The 23,182-nt window shown below is 45.8% G+C and overlaps 1 protein-coding gene across 1 annotated transcript in view; it reads left to right on the forward strand.

The window, feature by feature from the left end:
- LOC144727488 (potassium channel subfamily K member 2-like) overlaps nt 1–23,182 on the forward strand; it is a 151,595-nt gene that overhangs the window by 19,427 nt on the left and 108,986 nt on the right. Inside the window, exon 3 of the mRNA XM_078606351.1 lies at nt 951–1,068. Within this exon, the coding sequence (XP_078462477.1) occupies nt 951–1,068 (118 nt within the window). The remainder of the gene's footprint in view (nt 1–950; nt 1,069–23,182) is intronic.

Here is a 23,182-nt window from a genome sequence, read left to right on the forward strand (position 1 = left end):
ATTTGGATTTGGGTGAGGCGATGTAATGATCTGGCCAGGTTTAAGTCATAAGCCCTCCACCCCCGACATAGCCAAAGAGATTAAAATGCTTGTTTAACGCTTAGTAGGCTTTCCTGACCAATATCATCTATAATACAGTTTTTTTTGGGTTAGATCGTGTAAATATAAATGTGTTGTTAACCCAAGTCTGGCTGTCTGCCTGATGATGCTAGCCGTGTTTACCGAGATGGTAAATGTTGTGGATTTACTCTCGAACACACCGTCGTGCTGTTCTAGTAACGAATTGGCTCGTTCTGTTTACGTGACAAACATTACTAATTGGCTGTGTCGGGTGGTTGTGGGTTTAACGACACATTCATATTTACGCGATCTAACCCAAAAAAAACTTGTGTTATGGAAAATAAAAATGTTACTTGCTCAAGTGTTTTTATGCACCAATCATTATTGCTTCAGCTCACCAGTACGTTGATATCGGAGACGTGGAAGAGTCAATGTATTGTTGCATCGCAGACCCATGAGAGATGGCAGTGGCTGAGAGAGGCCATCGTCCACCAGTGATAGATGATGGCTGATCATGAAGATAATTATGGCCATACTGAATTAGCAGAATTCCACCAAATAATTTATCGTCGTGTATTTGGGTTGTGCCGCGTGTTGTCCGGCACGATGTCTGACGTTTCGCTCCGCGCGCTGGGAGCTTCTCTCTGTCCAATTCCCGAAGAAGCTTGGCAGGCGTGAAGCAAAACGTCGAACATCGCACGGTACGACCCAAAAATAAATTGGAGAAATAACATAGTTATCAATTTAGCTGGCGCGCGCTGGCTCAAGCTGAAGTCCGTTGTTGTTAGCGAGATGTTAATTTCCTGTCATTTATTTATATTTGTATCCCCATGGGCGGATGTCGCGAGAGATCACGTGTAGTCGTAATTGATTGCGTCTCTCGCTGGCAGAATGTGGCGGCTGCCCTCAGTGCCGGTGTGAACCCCTCGGGTAACGCCACGAGCCAGAACAGCCACTGGGACCTGGGGAGTGCCTTCTTCTTCGCCGGCACAGTCATCACCACCATTGGTACGAACACGCGCACGCACGCCTAACGAACACGCGCGCGCGTAACGAACACGCGCGCACATGTACGCACGCACCACTCGCTCGCACCAGCAGCCCAGCTGCTTTGCTTGCCGTGGACATGAGGACGCCCCAAACACTGCAGTAGACATGGCCACGAAGTGTTTCATATGCCGAAGAGACAAACATGGACATTGACAAATATATATTTTTTTCCCTTCAGCAAGGTGACAATTGCGGATTATGCCGATGACGAAACCTGTAAATACACAGTTGCACGCAAACAGCAGGCTCAGCACCGAGTCGGTAGCCAGTAGTTGCACAGAGTTCATTTCATTCTCGTGCAGCAGAACTGCTTTCATCCGCGATGACGTGGAGGAAGGGAGCCTGCACTTCACAGATCCTATCCGTAATGTTACCAATAATTCAACGTGAGCCATTCCCTTAAAGGTCACCCAGAACTTGACACACGCACACACAAACACACGCACACACGCACACACGCACACGCGCGCGCTCTAATTATGACCGTGAGCGTGGACCGAAACGCAAGCACTCGCGCACACACGTATGGACAGACGCCCACACGCACGCAGAGATAAAGATCCCCGTACAGCCATGCGGACTGTTGGGGCAAGTGCTGGTGAGTGAGCCCCTATTAAGGCATATTAAGGCCGGGGCATGAGGGTTGGTGTTGCCAGCACCACGCCTGTTCACTTTGTGTCTCCCCAGTGCTGAAGTTGTGCAAACTGGGCAGGGGAGACTCATGACAGGCTCTGTTACCACTTTCCATGGTTTGGGAACAATATCCTTGTAGTCGGGTCCGTAGGCAGTGCAGTAACTGCTGTGCCACTTTTCCCCACACATGAACTCGCAGACAAAGATCCCCCGTATAGCCTTAACAGACTGTTGGGGCAAGTGCTGTTAGCGAGCACCTATGAAGGCCGGCACAGCAGACGAGGGATGGGTGACCAGCACCACGCCTGACCGCCTTTGTCTCCCTAGTGGCGATGTTTAGTCACCGCACCAGGTACTCATTTGAGGCTGAGTCGATCTAGGGGAGGCCCAGAACCAATTCAGATAATTTTCACTGGCGGTGGCATGAGCAAAAAACAAACTCGGGTTGCTGGGTTCGTAGCGCAGCACACTGACCACGATATTACCCCTCCCGCCTCATGTGCACACACATTCACACAGTATAATCATCAAACCGTCGGTGTGAATAAACCCATTTAATAAACTTTGTTGAGATGGTATCACTGATATCCAGTATCTATTCAAATATATCTTATTCCATATAATTTGCATTTAAGAATCGTGACAGACGAACTCTGTTATCATCAGAACCAATGGTGCGAATCATCACGCGTGCATTGCAAATACCCAGAGGCACCCACACGCCATACCACCTCGCACACACAACACAGATACGCACCGTCTCGTCGGCCATCGTCAACCCACGGAGGCCTTGTCAAGCCCTCACCGTCCACCAAGCGCACGTCCTCCCCTGGGATTTCGTGCCATTATACAGCACAACAAGAATACGTCAACGTGACTTTCTGCTCAATGAGTGTTGGGGCGGTGCTCTGAGCCGGTGGTTATAGCGGGGGCGAGTCTACTCGCATAACACCCGCTGCTTGGCTTCCCAACACATTTTTATTGACATCGGAGGGATGGTGGTCCGAGATAACCCCACGGCGGGATTCTAACGCCGAACCTTCCGGCATCGAGCTGCTCGCTGTACCGCCCAGCCACGGCCAGATTGCATCACGTGGGCCGCTGATGCTCTCTTGTTTTCCGTGCAGCTTGGCCAGACGGAGCGCAGCGTGGCACGCTGGTGCATAAACGCACTGCACATAAAACGGCATTAGCGTGTTTGCGTACACACCGGTCGTGCGTACACACACGTGCACGGTGCCATTACTGACGCTCCTGTCAGAGCGCTGTTGTGGACCGCATCGGAGACCACGGAGCCCCGAGTATAAAACCACAAAACAAAGCGCAGTGTCTCTTAAAAACCTTTCTGCGGCCACCTACATACACACTGATTTACCACTTATTGGTACTCTACACACAAAGACAAGGACACGAGCATTAGCAATAAGCCACTCGGTATACACGCAACGCACGATAGACTCGCTGCAATGAAATGTGCTGGTTTCTCGGTTTGTTTTATGTGCTCTTAAACGAGATGCACTTTCCAGCACAAAGCATCGTCTCCGATTGTCGCATTTGCTCACGAGGAGAGGACACCACGTGCATGCTGGCGAGCGTTCGCGCGACGGTGGTGCCCGTAACGCACCCCCTGCGCAAGCCAGAAGCATGCTAATGGGGGTGTCGTCAGCACACAACCTACTTGCGATGTGCGCTTTCTGATTTTTTTTCTGTGGCCGTCTGGAATGCTCTTCGGATATTAGGAAGCCACCGGAGCTCTGAACTTTTAGATCGTCTCGATTGAAAACTCTTTTTTTCGTGTGTTTAGTTTGTTCTTCCCCCGCACCTCTGATTAGCATGGTTGGCTACGTACGGTGCGAAAGAAGTTCGACATACATACATTATGATTAGGGGCTACTTCGTGCGTGACACATGTAAGCAACATAGAGAAAACGTCTCCAAAAATTCTGGCTTTTAGACGATTATTGAGACTGTCTTTAACTGCTACTCCTGGTATGACATTAATGTCATTACTCTGCTTGTTTACCCAGGAAAGCCTCACCGAGTCTCGTGACTCTTTTCAGGAGGGACCCGTCACGTTTCCCCAGTAGCAGGGGGGAGGGCGGGGGGGGGGGCAGGGGGGGGTCTTCGAGGGGGGTGGTAGGGGGCGGGGGGTTTCAGGGGAGGGGGCGACGATTGGTGCGTACATTCCAATCGAGTTACCTTGCAGGTAATTTGTACATTTTTTAGTGGCAGATTTAGACCGTGACGCGGCCCCACAGCGGCCTCCTCTCGAGAAAGACGTCACAGGATCTTTAACGTCCACCGTAGAGCAGATAGCACGTCATGTTACGGGTCATCCATTCCGCATTGTTAATCTGGGCAGCCACTGGATTTGAACACTGAACCTCTGCAGCAAGCGGTGAACGGGCGCCCGCCGAGCCGTGCCAGCGCGGTGGCTCTGTGTGCGTGGGAAGCCCGCAGGGCACCGCAGGCCGAGCATGGGAGAGTAGTCCCACTGTGGTGTACAACAGCCTGGGCACTTTATTTACAGTTTAAATGTCTTGCACGGAATTGAACATCATTTGTCTGTTTCTAGAATCCAATTTGCAATCCACAGAGAGAAATCACCAGTGTCTAATATAATCTCTGCTGGTGTGTAATATATGGCCCTTTCTAGTTGAAAGACATTTCCAAACTTGGACAATAGGATTTATTTTTAGCCAACTGCAAATTATTAGAAGTTTCTGGACTTAGATTTATGCAGCTGCCTTGGGTTCTCTGCTATAAAGGCATTTGTGTTTGAAAACTATAATAACTTAGAAGATGCCACGTTTTTTTTGCAAAGGACTCTGCTTCTGAGAACAATGCCAGTCTGAAGCACTTATGTCTGGTGTGAGAAACTCCCAAGTCCACAATGCAAACGCTTAATATCATTGGATAAAATGGGTTCTCACGTTACAAATTAAATCCAAACAGTGAAGAGTGGTGTTTTTATTTGTTTACAAAATCAGTGATGGAAATATAAATCAATTTAGAGGTTTTTGTTTTGTTTTATCTTGTCAACGATGACTTTCACTTGATGAAAATTGTCAGTCTTGCTGGTGACTGACTGCCCACCAAAGGCCTAAGACTGACTGACTCTGATGAGACAAATCAATGAGTCTTAACAAAGACCCAGATTAAATCATTTTAAATTAAACACTTCATAACTAAGAGTGGAATAAATGTTTGACTGGGATCGTCAATTAGACGAAGAGAATGACTGAAACATACCTCGACAGACAAAGACTTGACAAACATTGCGTTGGTTGTCATCAGCTGGACTCGTGCTATGAGTAAATGGAATTTTAAAAAATTCTGGCTAAATTTACGGCAGTGAAAGCCGAACTAATGAGTGCCAGGGCCAATGACAACGCAACATAATCGCAACACAACACAATCGCAACACAACACAATCGCAACACAACACACCGCTGTCCCTCCCGTCCATACAAACGATCTTAGCGTCCATCTGTGCCCTGAGGTTAGACGCTCGTCCGCCTCTCACCCGCAGCTGAGCAGCACCAAGCTGTACCCTGCTGCAGGTCGAGGTGCCACTCCACTGGCCTTCAGGGCTCAATGAAAACTGCAGCCTAGTGCCGGGCCCACGGGTATCAGATGTTTCCTGAAAATCACGCGGCGCTCGCTGCATTTGTGTGGTCGCAGCAGCGCTTCATCTCGGTATTTGAATCGGGGACCCACTGATCCCTTTGTGCAGCGAGACCGCAAAGGCTAATTAATGGTCACGGCAGAGTGGATGTGGGGGTCTTGTTGCTGCAGTCAATCAGAAAAGCTAATGGAGAGCTTACAAGTGAAATGCGTTTGTTTAGTAAGGGTCACGTGCTCGCGCGATCGTTCTCTTAGAGTATACGTTATTGCATTTTATATTGCCAATGAATATGGTATCTAGAATATATATTACTCTATTGCTTTGCTTCTTTCTTGGATGTAGTGGTGGCGCAGTGATTAAAGTGTTATACCATGAACCTCGCCACCTGTGTTCGATTCCGGGCTGCTGCTAACATCAGCGGCGAGTTCTCTAAACTGGTCCTGGGCCCACTCTTCGCCAATCCGCACTGACCACTGTGGTGAAGTATAGTCCAACTACCACCGAGACCGACATGTCACAGGCAGGCCTTCATCCAACAGCGAATTTACAACAGGCCCTAAATTATGACAGTTTTGTTCATTATTTACACATACAAACCTTCGTTTGTGTCACGACTTCCTCAAGTGAGTCCAGGATGCTTACTACATTCCAGACTCCTGGGAGGAAATCGAGGTGTATGAGATGAGAACACTCAAACGGCACAGCGCAGATAGCCTGCCAGAAGCCTCCTTGCTGTGCTGCTCCATATGGGCACCTTGCCACCATCCACACGGCTGCACGTTGCATGCTTGATATGAACGATCCATCAACCCTACCTCCAGCTGTGTTGTACCCATTACTGTTTAACCATACTTCACCAAGATGGTAAAGTGCGACTTGTCAAGGTGGGAGCATAGACTTTGGAGCATAGATGTACAGTACAACGATCGATTTTGCTGCACTGCTCTCTGCTGCCCACAATGTAGCCCCTTCGTTTAAACTTGCTGCTCACCCATCCAAACACCGTCCAGGCACAACCCTGCTTAACTTCCGAGATCTGACGAGATCGGTGACATTCCTCGTGAATCGGCAAATACAACATCTCACATTGCAAAATAATTATGTGTGGAATATGCTTAATATTGTCATCAATGTGAAAGCCCTATTTTTCCCATTCTGAATGTTCGGCATTGCTAATAGATTATCTAAATTCAAGGTCACACTGGTAATAGAAAGTTGGCATGGGTAATTGCCTGGGAGACGTGCTCCCCATAATTGCTGCCGCTATATTTAAATGTGGTGGCTCAATTATCGTAATGTTGTGATGTCATAATTTACCTCGCAGCGCTTGTGAACCCACTTAAGATCACAATTGTGTCGCCATGTGGATTTCGGAAAGCACGATCAGACATACAAGTCGTGTGTGTTTTCCTTATTGTTTAGTTATACTGCCCTTCCATGGTGTTTTCAAAAGGCCGAGTGGCAATTGCACCACCGATTGCGATGGTGCAATTGATGACGTGTTTCTGACACTGTGTTTTGTTGAATATTGAAATTGGTTGCAGCGTTCCAAATAAGAACACCTCTAAACTCATGTCTATCAGCAAGGCCCACGGGGTAACGTGGGGGGCTTTTGGCCCCCTCCCTCCCCAAAAGCTACTTCTTTGTCGTGGTTGATGATACTGGAGCACTGTGATACATTCTGTAGATAATTTAGATAATTTGGTATTTGATAAATTAAAGCCGTAGCTACCTCGCTGTTGAAGCAGACACACCCACTGTAGACTTTTACTTTTGATGCCTGACGTTCATTTATGAAACTGGTTATTGAAGGATTTTCATCAATTCAAATCCGTGCAAAAGTTATCCACAACTACAAATGATGAATGTATTCATGCATACTCATGAATATGAGTGAAAGGGCGTATTTTCGCTCATTGGAATACAAATTGCACCCAACATCCCATTTGACCTTTGAATGCCTTAATTAGATTTATATCGAGGTAAAGCCGTAGCTTTAGCCATCACTTTACCTTGGCATAGGGCATGGTAATATTAAAGCCATATATTTAATTAATTAGTTATCTATATGGCCTTCAGGGGTGTATGGCAGTAATACACATCACTATGTATAAACTACCTCCATCGAAATTCTATAGTTTTGTGAATGTTTTTCTTTGATTTAGTTTTACAGTTTGTATGTCATATTTAATGTCATATTAAAATAAATATGATTAGGGCATTAACAACAGGTCAACTGGGATGTTGAGTGCACTTTGTATTCCTTTTGAGCTATGATATGTCATATCCATGAGTATCGATGAATACATTAAGTACTCTTTTGTGTTTGTGGATAACTTCCGCACGGATTTGAATTTATTAAAACCCTTGAATGACCAATTTCTAAAGTTAATGTTAGACTTCAAAGTGACAATCTAAAGCATGTGTCTGCTCAAACAAGTCTGATGCGTATTCGGGTTGTAACGGCATAATTTGTGACATTTCACTCCATGAGCTGAGAGCTTCTCATCCTGGAAGAACATTTCTGTTCCGCACAAGGAGTGAATCGCTGGACATGAGGCCCAAGAACCGGCAGTACAACCCGAAAACAACGGAGAGTGGTGTTGATTTGCGCAATCACAACAACCTACGCGATAGTCGTACTCATTGCGTTGATCGGCCTGTGCCAGTGGTGTTAATCTGTTATGTTTGTGGTTGGAAGCTATTCACTCTGTATGAATAATACTGTTTACTTCCCTCGAATTGGTGCGGAAGTCATTTAATCAATCCTCAAGGGATGTTAGGCAAAGTGCACAGTCTGTCTGACATTATCTGTACGTCTCAATTTGGCTGTGCAACATTTGTTTTGCATGCGCAGGCAGAATAAGGAATTGAACTTCGTAAATACCGTTGGATAGATAGGGCCCTATATAGCTCTAGATTTACCATGTTTACATTTGTTTATCACCTCATGGCCCAATGTGACCTAAATAAAATGTCACGTTGTCTTAATGAGCTGAGGTTATATTATTATTAGCTGAAGAATGTTGATCTTAAAATGTGTAATTTATCATGTGAGCATTTATGAATGTTTATCAGAAATCCTTAACTTTAATTTTCTATACCAATAATTTATGAATGGGTCATAAAATATAATGGTAATAATTACAGACCACACTTTTAACAGTCCACTGCCTTAGTCAAGTGGGTTGCTTGACCAAACTTCACCATTCAGATATCACTGACCACAGACATTAGCCGTGGCCATGAATTGAAGTCGGATCGTTGGGTTCATGGCACAGTGCACTAACCACTGCACCACATCTCCACCCCTGGTCAGGAACTAGGAAAGGAATATAAAAGGTGAATACAAATGAAACTCAAATAACTGAGGAATGGGTGTTTATTATGTAAATGTAATGGGTGAGTGAATGCGATTGGAATAATGCGTCTCTGTGGAGAGTGAATGGTAATGATTTCTAAAAGGCGCTAATGTAATGGAAGCTTGCCAAAATGATCAACTTGAGAACACAAACGTATTTTGCTCGTTTTGAACTTAATAAATATATACTCAAGCAGTTAACATGTGGCAAATTAATATGTTGCAGTCTCTAATTAAACTTTATATTTCCTTTTGGTATAATCACAAGTCAAAAATAAACATTTCGAAGACTTTAATGTAATTTGTATAATTACAGAAGTTTTAAAACTGTTACAAAAACATTCGAATGCTTTTCGATGAGAAATGCTGACCGAGGAAAGTAAACAGAAAAGTCCATGTCTCGATATAAGTTGACCTTGTCCAAATGGAAAATTCGTGAAATGACGTTCACACAACTATCGTTTGGCTATTCTATTGTGTAGGTTTAGCGGTCGCGCTGAAGCAATACGGAACGTCGGACATCATTCCAAACGATATGCGGTACAAGTATAAAACGGAATGGATGCAATGTTGTTCGTTCCTAGAAAGGTCTTGGTGACATTATCCAATGTATTAATTTCACTTAATCCCAAGAATCCAAATATGAAAATGTCCTCTTTAGTATTTACTTGGCTGTTTTAATAAGCTAATATTCACACATTTTGGCAGTATTGGCATGGGTTTCGTTTATGCACAAGTTTTTTTTATTGTTGTATTTGTTGTTAAATATCTCATTACTTAGCAAGTTTTCTCTCATCCTGTTAATAATTAAAAAGGCAAGTCTCAACACATACACCCTAAAATAGCAATAGTTGCATAAAAAAGTACAGCTTGGAAAGAACATTTAAACCCAGAGATGATATCTTTAAAGTGGTTATATGGCCAGCCACATGTCTAAGCCAAACAAAAGCGTGGAGTGTTAAATTGCTCACAAAGATTCTGCAAATTTAGCATCCGAGCCCAAATTCCGTATTGACACGGAATGATAAATGTCTTAAAACGACGCCAAGAAATGTTTACAATCTCCAATTAAGGCATAATAAAAAAAAAATCATAACAAGTGGAGAAAAAATCCAGTGAGCACAACTCAATATCGGTATCGAAACTTATCTTTGAGCAAGTTCTCGATATTATTTAGTGGTTTAATTAATGCGATGACCGTTGAAAGGGGCGTGGAAATTGCAACAATAACTCCCCCCCCCCCCATCGGCCCCACAGTGCGAGTGGGTACAGAGCAGTGTGTGTGGTGGTGTTGAAGTATGCGTCCTCCCGCCTCTTACACATTTATAGCCAGCGTGGAAGAGTAGGCCGAATACTTTTTTAGAGGGGCTCTCTTAAGCTTCCTGTATAGGAGGCCCTTCCGCCAGCAGTTGCATGAGCATGACATTGCAGGGAAGCACTTTTGCCTTCTTAAACTAATTAGAACTCTGGAATTTTGTTCAATTTAAGTTTCCATTGCATTTCCACGAGACATACGTTTTTAGAGTGAATACAAATGTGGCACGCATGGACGGTTATTTTAATTTGTTCTATTAATCATCTGGTTCAGCTTTGAAAGCTGAACAAAGTCAAAGGAACAAATAACATGACATGTAAACCAACAGTTCGGTGGGTTGGTAAATGAGTGGCAATTCTCTCGATGGCAACACTTTGAAATTGTCTGCACGTGTGAAATCGTGGCTAATGATCGGCTTTCAGGTGGGACCTGTGGAGAACAAATTTTGATTGCTTAAATAGGCCACCACCTTTCAGTGTGATTTAGATTAAGATTCGTGCCCAATAACAGTAATTTACATGAAAGTTAATCAGCCTATTTGTCATCTGCATAAGGATGAAACAGCGTATGTATGGACAATCCACGATGAGTCATCGTCTAAAACACCAGGATGTGGCACAACTGGGAGAGCCTCTTTCTTACAGGATTTGCCAGCAATTTGGCATATAAGCATCATCATAATAGTAATCATAGTGATGCTGCCCTTTCTTTACATAAAAAAGCCTCACTGGGTCTGAAAACTCGTTTTCAGGAAAGTCCTGCATTGTAATCATTCGTCCATTTACATTCATTGGTGTTTGGTGATCCAGAAATATTGTGTGCTACATATCATCAGCCTTTTTTACCGATACTTTAAAATGTAGGAAATAAAGAAATGGCTCCGTAGATTTTCGCGGTATGGCTTTAGAGTACTGCTCTCTGATGTGCATTCAGGTTGTACTTCGTTTTGTTTGGCATGAAGTCCGACGTTTCACTGCACCTGCCGGGAGCCTCTCCAAGGAACGCAATGGAGTAGCTCACATTCTTCCTCGCTTATTGAAAGTTGATGAAGAAAATCATGAACATTGGCTGGCTAATGTAGAACAGCAGCATCCGGAATTTTTTTTTATAATTGATGGGGCCCATAAACCACTCTGCAGTTGCTGAAGAAGGTCCCAGGACGTGGAGTGCAATGTCGGACCGCAGGGCTGTGTGTTGTTGTGCCATACTTGTATGCTCCCCACTCTGTTTGCCACCTTCACCAACCTGAACTGACCAGCATGGTGAATAATAGTTAAACAACCTCCCCATGACGAATATATTGTGGATGGGTCCTCGCCCCCCAGTGGATTGACAAAGGGCTGTACACGTACAAAGCAGATTGCAGAAGAGGTTTGGAGTTGGGGTGGAAGCTCTGGTTGTCCTTTGAATGGTCAGGCTGTCGTGGGTCTACAGGCCTAGGTGCTATCCGGCATACTGCCAGTATGTATCGCATTCATCTTGCCTGTTGTTTGAGTGTGGTGCATATGAATGTGTTGATTCCTGAATAATGAGTGTTATTATTTTTGTGGGTGTTGGGCAATCAATTTGATTTGCCACTCGAGCTGTTTGGTTAATACATGAGAAGGCCATCATCTGGTCAACTGACGGACATCAGTATCTGCGTGCTTTAGTAAGGTGGCTTTTTAACAATAACAAACCAGTGGCCTCATTTAGAGAGCGGTTTTAACTCTATTCGTCTGATTTCACTTGTTAGTGAAACTCATTTATCTGAAATTCGTTTTATCTGATAACGTGTGTGCCTCCTTTTAGAAAATTTGGAGAACAGACAATGCATTTTGTCGAGATGTGAACGGGGTCTTATATTGTTGTTCAGAGTGGTATATGAAGAAATTTTAAAGGAATGTTCAAAGAATAAGAACAGATGTAATTATTAAATCGCCACTTACTAGCTATTTATTGAAGCATCATAACTGTGGTTCGCATTCGTCTATTTAATTCAATAGAAATACAACAGGGTGGATGCTCCCGTGGTGTCATGGTTAGCATGGTCGACTTGCAATCCAGGGGTCATCGCTTCGATCTTCCGTCATCGGAAAAGTTGCTTAATTCTCCCCATCTATCTGTGCACACAGCAGGACGGATGGGTACACAGTAGTTCGTCGTATGCACGTTCAACTTCTTTCGCACCGGGCATAGCCAACCGCGCTAATCGGAGGTGCGGGGAGATTAGAGGTGTGGGTCGATCAGCAGCTCACGAGTGTGGAGTCAAGTGTGGGGACTCCCACGGCTTTCGAGACCAGCTTGGACAAGAAGGCTAAATACCCCCTGAAGGGCTTTTCAGCGGCCCTCCATGTCGAAGTCTTTCAGCCAGCAGTGACATGAACAAGCAATTGCAGGGCTGCATCTTTAACCTCTTAATCGAAGTAGTTCGCTTTTGTCTATTGTTATGACAATGTGCAGAAATGTCAACAGATTAAATATTTAGAGACGCGTTTAGTAAGAATATCCCTTTGTCTGGGTTTATAGAGAGCTAATTAGGCTATATGTAAGGGATAACGTCACCCTTGGAGCTGGTATGATATGCAAATGATCATATTAACAAACGTAAGTAAGAAGTTAACTTTTGCAATGGGAGCCGCATTTCATTGAGCTTTCATTTCCCATCAGTTCTGTAAACACCGTGCTCTTTGTGAGAATGAATGGATCATTTGAGAGAAACATTGCATCCACTGGGGAGAGGGGTTATCCACCATGCGCATGCTATCATGTGTCAGCCTGGCTGAATCACAGGCATAGATCTCAAGGCCAATAAATGAATGTACAGCATCGAATGACCATCATGGGATTTTTATCCTTCGAAATGATGAATGTGAGAACTGGGGGTTGTTGAACTCTCCACACCCCGGGAGCTTAAAATTCCCTTGGGCTCGAAACTGAATTCTGGAAATGGATGACCCTGATGGCTTTGCTTACCCATCTTAGGCGTGCCACCTGTGTGTGAAAAAACACGTCTTTATATAACGTTTTTCTTCCGAATATTAAACGTGTCTGGTTTGTATAATACTGTCAGAATTCCCGAATCAGAATTGGCTGGTTGTACGTTAAATTCCTGGTTCCAGGTCGACTCGATCCATCATCCTTCTCGGGCCAATACACCGGTTACTCCTTCGGAGGTGACGAGTCATCAGTCATCTTCTTGTAGAGATACAGACCTCTACCATTGGATTGTGGAGTGTACGCCACTGTTTCAGGGCCATGTATCGCTATGGATGTGAGAACCACCCACTGCATGTTTTATCAGAGAGATACTCTGACCTGGCTTTGATCCATATGAAAACTTTGTAGGTCTCAGTAAAAGTTTAATTCACTGAACTATTCCTTTGTATCCAGTTTTTCTACCACAATTTTTATATTGCTTTGGTTCTGGCAGCTCTGCTGGATGACTTCTTGTATTTGCCGAGTGTTAATATTCTAACAAAATTATGGTGAAAATATTCAAAGTGTTTTTATTCAATTTTAGTGGGTCAGTGGATGAGCAGCATCAAGCGTGATGATGACTACTGCCCACCAAAGACCAAAGTGTGAATAATTAGTGCTTAGATTAATTAATCTGAGTGAATGGATATCAATACTGAGATACTATAGTAACATACTGGTAGGAACCTCCTGGTTACACCAGCGCACACGGGATTATTGTGTCTGTTCGTCGTGCAGGGAGGGGCTGGGTGGAGAGGGAGGGGCTGGGTGGGGGGTGGGAGGGGTGGGGCTGGGTGGGGAGGGGCTGGTCACCCCGTGGTGCCCTTATAAAACTCAACGTTTAACCTACTCATGCCGGCTTGTGCCCGCCCTCACAGTCGGCCATATTTGCGGAATACACCACGCCGCCGTTGACCCTGGCCACTGACCGAGCAACCCAACGTTCCTACCAGCTCCCTCCGCAGGAATGTGTTTAAAAGAGACTGCAGGGCACTTAGGAAGATGATGAATGGTAATTGGCTATATATATGTGTGTTTTACTGATTTCACTGTTTGGTAGTCAAGATAACTTCACGTAAATAGAAAGCAAATAAATAAATAAACAACTGAGAGCCAAGAATATTAATTTCTGCAGTCACGAAAGTATTAAGTCAAAATTTAAGTCGTGATAACATTGAGCTTGGGGGCAAGGGAGGATGGGGAAAGTTTCCCCCCCCCCCTCACACCGACTTTTAATAACTAAGACCGGACTCAATGTTGTACTCCTATAGTCGACTCAACTAAGAGGATGATTCAAATAAAATAGAAGCGCTGACTGAATGAGTGCTGGCGTTGCCTTGCTGGAGAGAGGAACGAGTGACACGGCGCCCTCGCCCCACCGAGTAGTGGCTTTGGTAACTCTGGCGACGGGACAGGCGGCGTGCTGAACCTTTCACTTCCAAATTCCAATCACAGCCGGCACGTCTCACGGGGTCGCTGCCCTGGGGTGGGGGTCACAGCGGCACGTCCCACGGGGTCGCTGCCCTGGGGTGGGGGTCACAGCGGCACGTCCCACGGGGTCGCTGCCCTGGGGTGGGGGTCACAGCGGCACGTCCCACGGGGTCGCTGCCCAGGGGTGGGGGTCACAGCGGCACGTCCCACGGGGTCGCTGCCCTGGGGTGGGGGTCACAGCGACATGTCCCACGGGGCAGCTGCCCTGGGGTGGGGGTCACAGCGGCACGTCCCACGGGGTCGCTGCCCAGGGGTGGGGGTCACAGCGGCACGTCCCACGGGGTCGCTGCCCAGGGGTGGGGGTCACAGCGACACGTCCCACGGGGTCGCTGCCCTGGGGTGGGGGTCACAGCGCCGTGGACTTGCGCTGTGCAGCTCGCCGCTCCGCTTAACTCTCCCGGTGCGGCAGTTTACACAACTGGGGAACTTCATTAAATCTAACCACCCCTCCCACTCTCACTCCCCCGCCTTTGTCCACTCAGAAGTATAAATAAGTACGGCACATTTAGGTGATCTGCAGGTAGTATCTGGTGGGGTAAAGTGTGGGTAAGCCTATCTCTTCCTAGACGTCTGGCCAGCGTGAAAGAGTAGGCCAAATGCCCTCTGGAGGGGCTCTTTACATATAACTCTATTGGAGGCCCTTATGCCAGCATTGGTGTGAACAACCAATTTCAGGGCTGTACCTTTACATTTTATGATTTTATCATAGTTTACATAGTATATCATGGGTTTCAGCTTTGTGCTGTCAGTTGACTTTAAGAATTCTGTTAATAATAGACTTGTGAGTTTGTCGAACTGCACGCTCCACACTCGAACTTTCCCATGGGTTCGGACTGCAGCAGGTTAATGGTTAATCCACTTGGTTTTGATGTCCCTAAGTATATGAACCTTATATGGCGGGACCCCGGGGTCCCATAAGCCCCCGGCTCTCGCATCAACATATTATAATTTAAACAAAAACTTTTCTCTTTTTCACCAATGGGTTTGAAGGATGGTGGCAAGTGTTGTCTTGTTAAACTTTGCCTTTAAAACTGAAAACTACTTACCTGCAGTACCTCTATTTAAATACACTATCGAAAAAATAATTTACACCACTCTGTCAATCATCGTGTTTCTCAGTGTGGATTTGTGAACACACTTTGTAAATAGTACATAAAATAGTAGGCGTTTTCAATGCGCTCTTCATATGTAACACGCGTTTATACCAATGTTACTCTACAGAGCAGTGGGTCGCCGCTCCTCTTATCCGCATTTATACGAGCGGTATGTGGGGACTATGGCTTAACCGCAAAAAAAACATATCTGCACAGATGCATACGGACAAGAGAAGTATTATCAAACAGGAGGAATTAACGGTGCAACGCATCTCATCTGTTAATTATCTGCAGGCAATAGGATTGCCATCGATTGATCCTGGCTGCAGACATTGGTAGGTCACCGTGATGACAAATAAAGGACTTAAGTGGTGTAGGCAGCTTGAGCAGCGTTGGATAAGACTTATGATCCTGCCCATACCCGAGCATGGAGTGCATTCGCTTGTTCAGCTCTTGGGCGCATTCGTCCTGGCCGCTGCGCTTGGACGACACGACAACAGAACGATCCGCGCCAGGCGGGTCGCGACGTTCGTGTTGGAGGTGGGACGGAGTCGCCAAAAGTAAATTAATTAATTACGAGATTGACTTCCGTTTATTCAGGACCCGGGGTCCCGCCATAAAGTTCATTTGTGGGGAGTAAATGCTCTGCACCATACAAACCCAGCGACCTGCGTTTAAATTACAGCTCTAGTGGGAAGGGACATCTGATGTGGCCCTGTCTGGGAACCTCTACTTCACCAACCCTTTCTCAGCCAAGTGGTGAAGTATGGTCAAACAACGCACGTGATCAATATAGGGTGGGAAGGTCTTGGTCCAGGAGTGGACCGACAAAGAGCGGCTTTGAAGAAGGTGCCCCTTAAACGTCTCGGATAGCTGCACTGGAAGTGAATTGTAACTCCGCAGTATGTGCTTACGAGGTTTTGTCATGGGCCTGAATGAAGATACGCCCCTCCGCCTGCTTCACGAGGATGTCACCGTGTTATTTGGTCGCTGCTTTCCGACTGTCTTGCACAACAGAACCTTTGGCAGACGGGCAACAGAGTCGCATGAGACACGACGCAGCATCTCTTCTTTGTCTAGATCCAGGCGTGTGTGTTGTCGTCACGTGTTGTTAAGCAGTAGATTGTGTACATTGCTGAAAGAACAATATTATTTTCTCATCAAGTTTTTTTTTTTATAATTTCAAGTAGCCATTTAACGAAACTTTCTCGTTGATTTAAAATATGTATTATGCTCACAATACATGCATTATATTAAGGTATTACATTTTTGGCAGACAAATACATAGTCGTGTGCATAGAGAGGATGCTGCCATGCAGTAATGGTTCGCACACTGGGACTTGCGATTCGGAGGTTTAATCACCCAGCTTCTGTCCAGCCAGGAGTTCGAATAGGTGCACCACAGTTTGTCGATGGGGCAGGTCGGGTGTTGGTGGAGTAAAGTGTGGATACTTCCAATTCTTCCCAGATGTCTGGGCAGTGTGGAAGAGTAGGCCAAAGCTTCTTCGAGTGGAGGCCCTTCTGCCAGCAGTGATGTGAGCAAGGTATGTCAGGACAGCTCCTTTATCTTACTGTTTCACTATGCACAGACAGAGAAATCTTGGATCACAATAAATTATTATTGCACATTTGTATTACTAGGAAGCCTCGAATAAGTTTGCTTCGCTAAAAATAAAGCACGCTTGACAGATTCACAGCTTACCTGGGCACTTGGCCACAAATCTGAAAGACAATGACACCCTTGAGGCCTACGGTTATAGAACGCTCAAATCGAAAGGGTCTGTTCACGTGAACGTTTTGTACCTCTGTGTACGACACACGGGCGGCTGAATAAGATCACTGATAATGCCCAAAATTGTGAGCTTCCCCCCCCCCCCCAAAGTTTATTTCTCTCACCACAACATAGCCCACAATACCTCCCTCTGCCTCTGCGGTTTTGAGTCCCGAAGTGGTGCACTTTGAATGGAAAATAGAGTGGGAGGTCCGCGTGGCCTTTGTGGTTCACCGGTGGCTCACCCAGGGATGGTGTTCCCGCTGGCGGCGTTCACGGCGCGTGCCGAACGTCCACGGCTCGTCGCTGCCGCACGCCACCGCTCCCGCCAGCTTCACCGCTGCCGGCAGCTTCACAAATGGTGCCCCACCTCGAGGTGTCACCTCCTTGAGGTGTTAAACAACCCAGGAATGTGTCATTGAGAGGTTTATTGTCATTACTGGGGAACGGTGGTGCAGCAGTTAGCTCGCAGCCCTCCGAACCAGGCCACCGGGGTTCTATTCCCGCTCATGGTCAGCACCGGTGACGATTATCTCAACCGGTCTTGGGCCTTTCCTAGGTAGACTCGGCCTCAAATGAGTACCTAGTGAGGTGTGTAAACATCGCCACTAGGGAGACAAAGGCGGCCAGGCGTGGTGCTGGCCACCCACCCCCTCGTGTGCAGTCCCGGCCTTCATAGGTGCTCGCTAAAAGCACTTGCCCCAACAGTCCTTCAAGGCTACACCGGTGATCTTTGTCTTTATTGTTATTATGATTAAGAAAACGACAAAATCGAGAATTTGTACTGTCCCGGGAAGTCTTATGGAGCTCCCAGGATGGCCGGCTCAAAATGAGGATGATCCTGGGAAAACCAGGACAGGTGGCAACCCGAGGTGTGTACCTCGCCACGGTGAGTGAGCTTCGCGACGAGCGGCTTCACCGGCTTAAGCCTCTTTTAGGGCCCAATGAAAGTGAGGGCAGAAAACCGGCCGAGCGAGAAAAGGCCCTTTCATCGGCATTGATTTTTTTGTGTGAATCTCGTGGCTTAAATTCTAGACACTTTCTTGGCAATGTGGCATGAATGTGAAGGGGATCTGCACGAGTACTCGGAGGTATTGTGCTTCTCTTTAGTGCCCCTTGTCATCGGCATATGCTGTTAATATTCCACTGAAAAGGCCTGCGATTATGTTAAAGATAAATGTATCCGCAGTTAGAGGGCTTTGTCAACGCTACCCTTTGCTGGAGAAAGGCCTCTTCCCCTCGCCGTGTTGGTCATGATAATTGTTTAACCATAATTCACCGTCCCGGTCTGTGCGGGTGGGTGATGGAGCGGGTCCCCTAACAGGATCGATTCTGATTTCACCGTCACCGTGGGCGGGAATTGAACTCGGACGCTGGATTCGTAGTCGAGTGCTCGAACCACGGCACCACCACTCCACTCTACAATCACGTTGCTCACACCGCAGTGCCCTTGGCGTGTTGAGCACGGTCTCGCTGCGTGGCAGGGGTTTGTCCAAGAGCAGAAGGAGAAGTTGTATTGTGGCAGTAACCAGGCCACCAGGACAGAACCCGCACATCATTAACGCCAGTGAATTGGAGAAAAATATCGAGCAGTCTCCAGAACAGTTGAGCTTTTAAATTGTGTTTATTCTGGTTTGTCGTGTTTATTGTCGATACAGTACTGTATTGTTTTTGAACATTCGTAATTAGTCAGCAATTTCTTCCTTACTGAGCCATTCTAAAGAGCCCAATGTTCTGGCTCTCAGAGCTGTAGTCTGCATGGGAGGTGCGGTCTAAATAATAAACGACCATGCACATGAAGACCGAGTGCCCAATAACCCGCTCACTGCTCGCGAGGGGGGTACCCCATCACGGCGCTACGCAGCCTCCACCTACTTGCACTCGGGGACTGAAACATGCCTCGCACCACGGCCGCATGGATAGTTTAGATGACTCATTATCAAAAGTTTCTCCCCGACTCCTTTTTCACGAGGGATTAAGAAACGATTGTCACAATTAATCTCACCTTATTAAGTATCCATCGCGTTCATTTGTCTCTTATTCGATTGTATGCTTATTTATTTGTTACACAGAAAATCCTATTTATCCAGTTACCCAGCGAGTTTGCAGGGAATTCCGTGGTGCATCGGCACAGAACAGGAACGACAAAGTGATCCGTGCGGAGGAACAGAAACCAACAGAAAACCAACTCCGGTCACCCTCGCAGCGGCGGCTTGTGGCTCGCCGTCGAACAAAGGCGGCCACTGCGTCGCGCGCTGCGCTTTCAGAAGCGGCCGTCAAGAACGCTCTTCCTTCCGATATTAGGAAGCCGCTGGAGCTATGGACTTTAACATTTAGATTGAAAACTCATGTCTTTAGAACTGCTTTTTGTGTTTAGTTTGTTATCCTTTCACCGCACCTCCAATTAGCACGGTTGGCTACGTACGGTGCAAAATAAATCCAACTTGCTTACAGCCAAAAATACTGCTTAAAGAACAAAACGTGAACAATCCTAACAACATAAAGAGGCACATTGCATCAAAGCAAGGACGGGGCAATGAGTGGTTGGAGAGGAGGTGAGTGCGAAGGCGAAGCGAACAAGACAGAGCGATTATCACGGTTGACTACGTACCGTGCGAAAGAGGGTTAACGTACACACAAAGCAACAGCAGCAGCCATCACGGGAGCGGGGAACGTAACAGCGGACGGATTGGGTGCAGCAGCCCAACGGTGGCACTCTGAGCCGGCAGTCGATTTGAAGCGGGGGGGGGGGGGCCCGAGGGCCCCGAGAGGGAGCTGAGCCTCAGCTGTGAGGCATGGCAGTGATGCGCGTCTTGTGCGCAATCGCAGGACGAGAAGTGCAGTTGCCGATGCTGGTCGTTGCTGTGCTGACGGTAGTCATTAAAGAAGAGCAATTAACGTCTGATTTAATGGTCAGTTCCTAGTAGTTGTCATTTGAAAGGACTGCTCTGGAAGAAGGCCCATGTTGTAACAATTTATACAATGAACTTGTTATCGATGGTCTTGCAAAACTTCTCTTGACACGGGATTCATAACATTACTGCCTCTTGCTTAATTATCTGTCTTTTGTGCTTTGTACCTTCGTCACGGCCAATACCCTGGTCTGAATAATCAAATTAATGTATGCATCATCATATGCCTAGCTCTGGGCAAATGACGATACATACATGAATTGATTTCATGGATGGGTACGTTCGTGATGCATACCGAATGATGCGTGTCAGAATGCAGTATCTACGATTCATACAAATTACATGTAAATTAAATGTTAGTTTTACATTTCAGCAAATGTAACTTACCAAAATATTTTCAGATGAGACTTTAAACAAGAATAAATAGAAAAGGTTATACAAAATACAGTTGACTTTAATTGAATTGCGACCTTGAAATGTGACAATTCATCAAAGCCCGTGGGTTATGAGTAGGCCAGTAGGCATGTGGACTTCACCAATGTAATGATTTCACCATCGTGGAATAATTCTCTCACCTACCGAGTTGCCTGAATGGGGCTGTATGCAAGTCGGGCTCTGCAGTGTTTTCTCTCAATGAGTCGATTTTTTTTGGAAGGGGGACGCTGGGTATTTTTTTAGCAAAGCATAAATACCCACAAATCAACTGGGTAAACATCCTAAGCAGGCCTCTCCAGAACGTAAGCCGTAATATTCACAAAGGCATCTACACGTGCAAGATTTCCCCCAATATGGTGCACCCATTTATACGGCTGGGTGTGAGGGGGGGTGGTGGATTTAATGAACTTGCCAATTACACGAACTGCCACCCCGAATAAAGCGGGGACTGGTGAGCCTTGCAATGCAAGGCCGCAGTGCGAACCATTACATGGCAGCATCCATTCTTTGTAATACTGTAATTAATTACACCCATGCGGGCTGTGAGATACCTAATGAAGCAGCTGACAACACGTGTTGGGAATTATCTGGGGAGACTTCAAGGTTCATGAGGGTGATGGGTGATTCAGCAATTAGCTCATCACCTGGCACTGTTAATGTTTCCACACTAAAATAGATTTTTTTTTCCCTGTCCCTCCCGAGGGCTTAAGTACAGATTCACGCCAGCAGAAGCTGGCTCAGTATCGTGATCCATTTGTAACCATCTGCCCAAAGACACAAAGAGAATGTGACCAAGTGGATTTTTTTTGCAAACAAATACTGGAAGGTCACTGACACAAGGCACGACAGTAAATGGGTAACGATTCATTTTGTGGGTCATCCTCAGTCGCGATGGATATCGGTCAGCCGGCAACATTTATCTAATGCGCAAACTTTATCTTTCATGGACCCATTCCATGCTTTGTATTGTGGTGGAAGTTTACCCTGTTTCTAAGTGCCCAAAATGGTCCAGAGAAGCATTCCCAGTCGGGATTGAGTGTCAGTGCATATTACGTTCATGAGTTTCAACAAAATGTATTCAATACAAACACGCTTAAAAATCATCCTGTATTTTGCTGGCAGAATATCATAAAACATGAAAAATAGCGATCTACCTTTTCTTAAACATTCACACACACATTGTCGTATGCAGTGCGTATGTGAGTTGTACGATCCAAATTTTCATTATAGCAATTGACCCGACACAAAGAGAAGCGTGTACTATGAGCCTTGGGCTTAAGGTCAACATGCAAATGTATCGCTATGTTCCAACAGTCGCACAGCAGAGTTGAGAGAGCTGACCCGAGAAAGCCTAACTAATGATCGTGGCTTTCCTGTTCACAGGGTGGTCTTTGATAATTATCCCCACGTTCTTGGCATATGGGTCACTAGGTAGAGGACACCTTGTTTGAAGCACCGACATTGCACTCACTCAAGAGACTTTAAAAATGCTTAACAGTAGCATCTCTCAATGGCTGAAAGTGGCTGTTGCCTCACTGCACTGCGTCTGTGGTGTGAATCTGTACATCTGAAGAACATGTGGGGCGCAGCAAGTTCGAGTCACGCTCGCGGCCAACATCAGCGATGAATATCTGAACCTGTTCCTGGCCTCTCCTAGGTTGACTCCGCCTTAAATGAGTACCTGGTGCAGTGTGTCAAGGTCACCGCAGTGGGGAGAACAATGCGTCTGGACGTGATGCTCGCCGCACCCTCGTGTGCTGCCGGTCTTCACGGGGGCTCGCTGACAGCACTTGCACCAGAGGTTAATCAATGCTATAGGGGAATCTTGGTCTTTGCGTTTTTGCATAATTTCTATTAAAATTTACTCTTAAGGAGAGAAAAGCCAGTGCCCACCATTGCTGGAAATTTTTGGGGTTAATTTGGGCAGAAAATGTTAAGATCATTTTCAATTAAAAAAAAGAACGCTTTCCACTTTTACACTCAATAGTGAAATGTGAGTGCTCATTTGAAAAGTTTAGATTTGGTTGCAGTGTTATGGAGAATTCATGTGTGGAAATGTAATTACACTTATGCAGGGTCACTTATTTAATGACAGTAATTTGCAATACATTTATTATGGATAAACGAATCAGGAGCACAAAGCTATTTCATATCTTAATTTTAGAACTTTCGTGAATGCAGGAATTATTATTTGTTTCTTTCGGTTAAGTCACGTCTAAAGATAAAATAATAAATTAAATTAAATAATAGAATACGACGTTTCGATTGCAACACAAGCAATCATCATCAGGTATAATGAAATAGCGACATAAAATCTAACCATAAAACTATAGACAGACATATTAGCAGACAGATATCACCAAGATACATAGCGAGAGCAACACAGGTAACAGAGAGGGGTGATCGTCTCTGTGTGGTGGCCTTAAATAGACAGAGGGGGGGGGGCGGAGGCAGAGAGAGGGAGGAGGGTTAGA

Source organism: Lampetra planeri, chromosome 25 (assembly GCF_965212315.1).
Source record: "Lampetra planeri chromosome 25, kcLamPlan1.2.h2, whole genome shotgun sequence".
Lineage (NCBI taxonomy): Eukaryota > Metazoa > Chordata > Hyperoartia > Petromyzontiformes > Petromyzontidae > Lampetra > Lampetra planeri.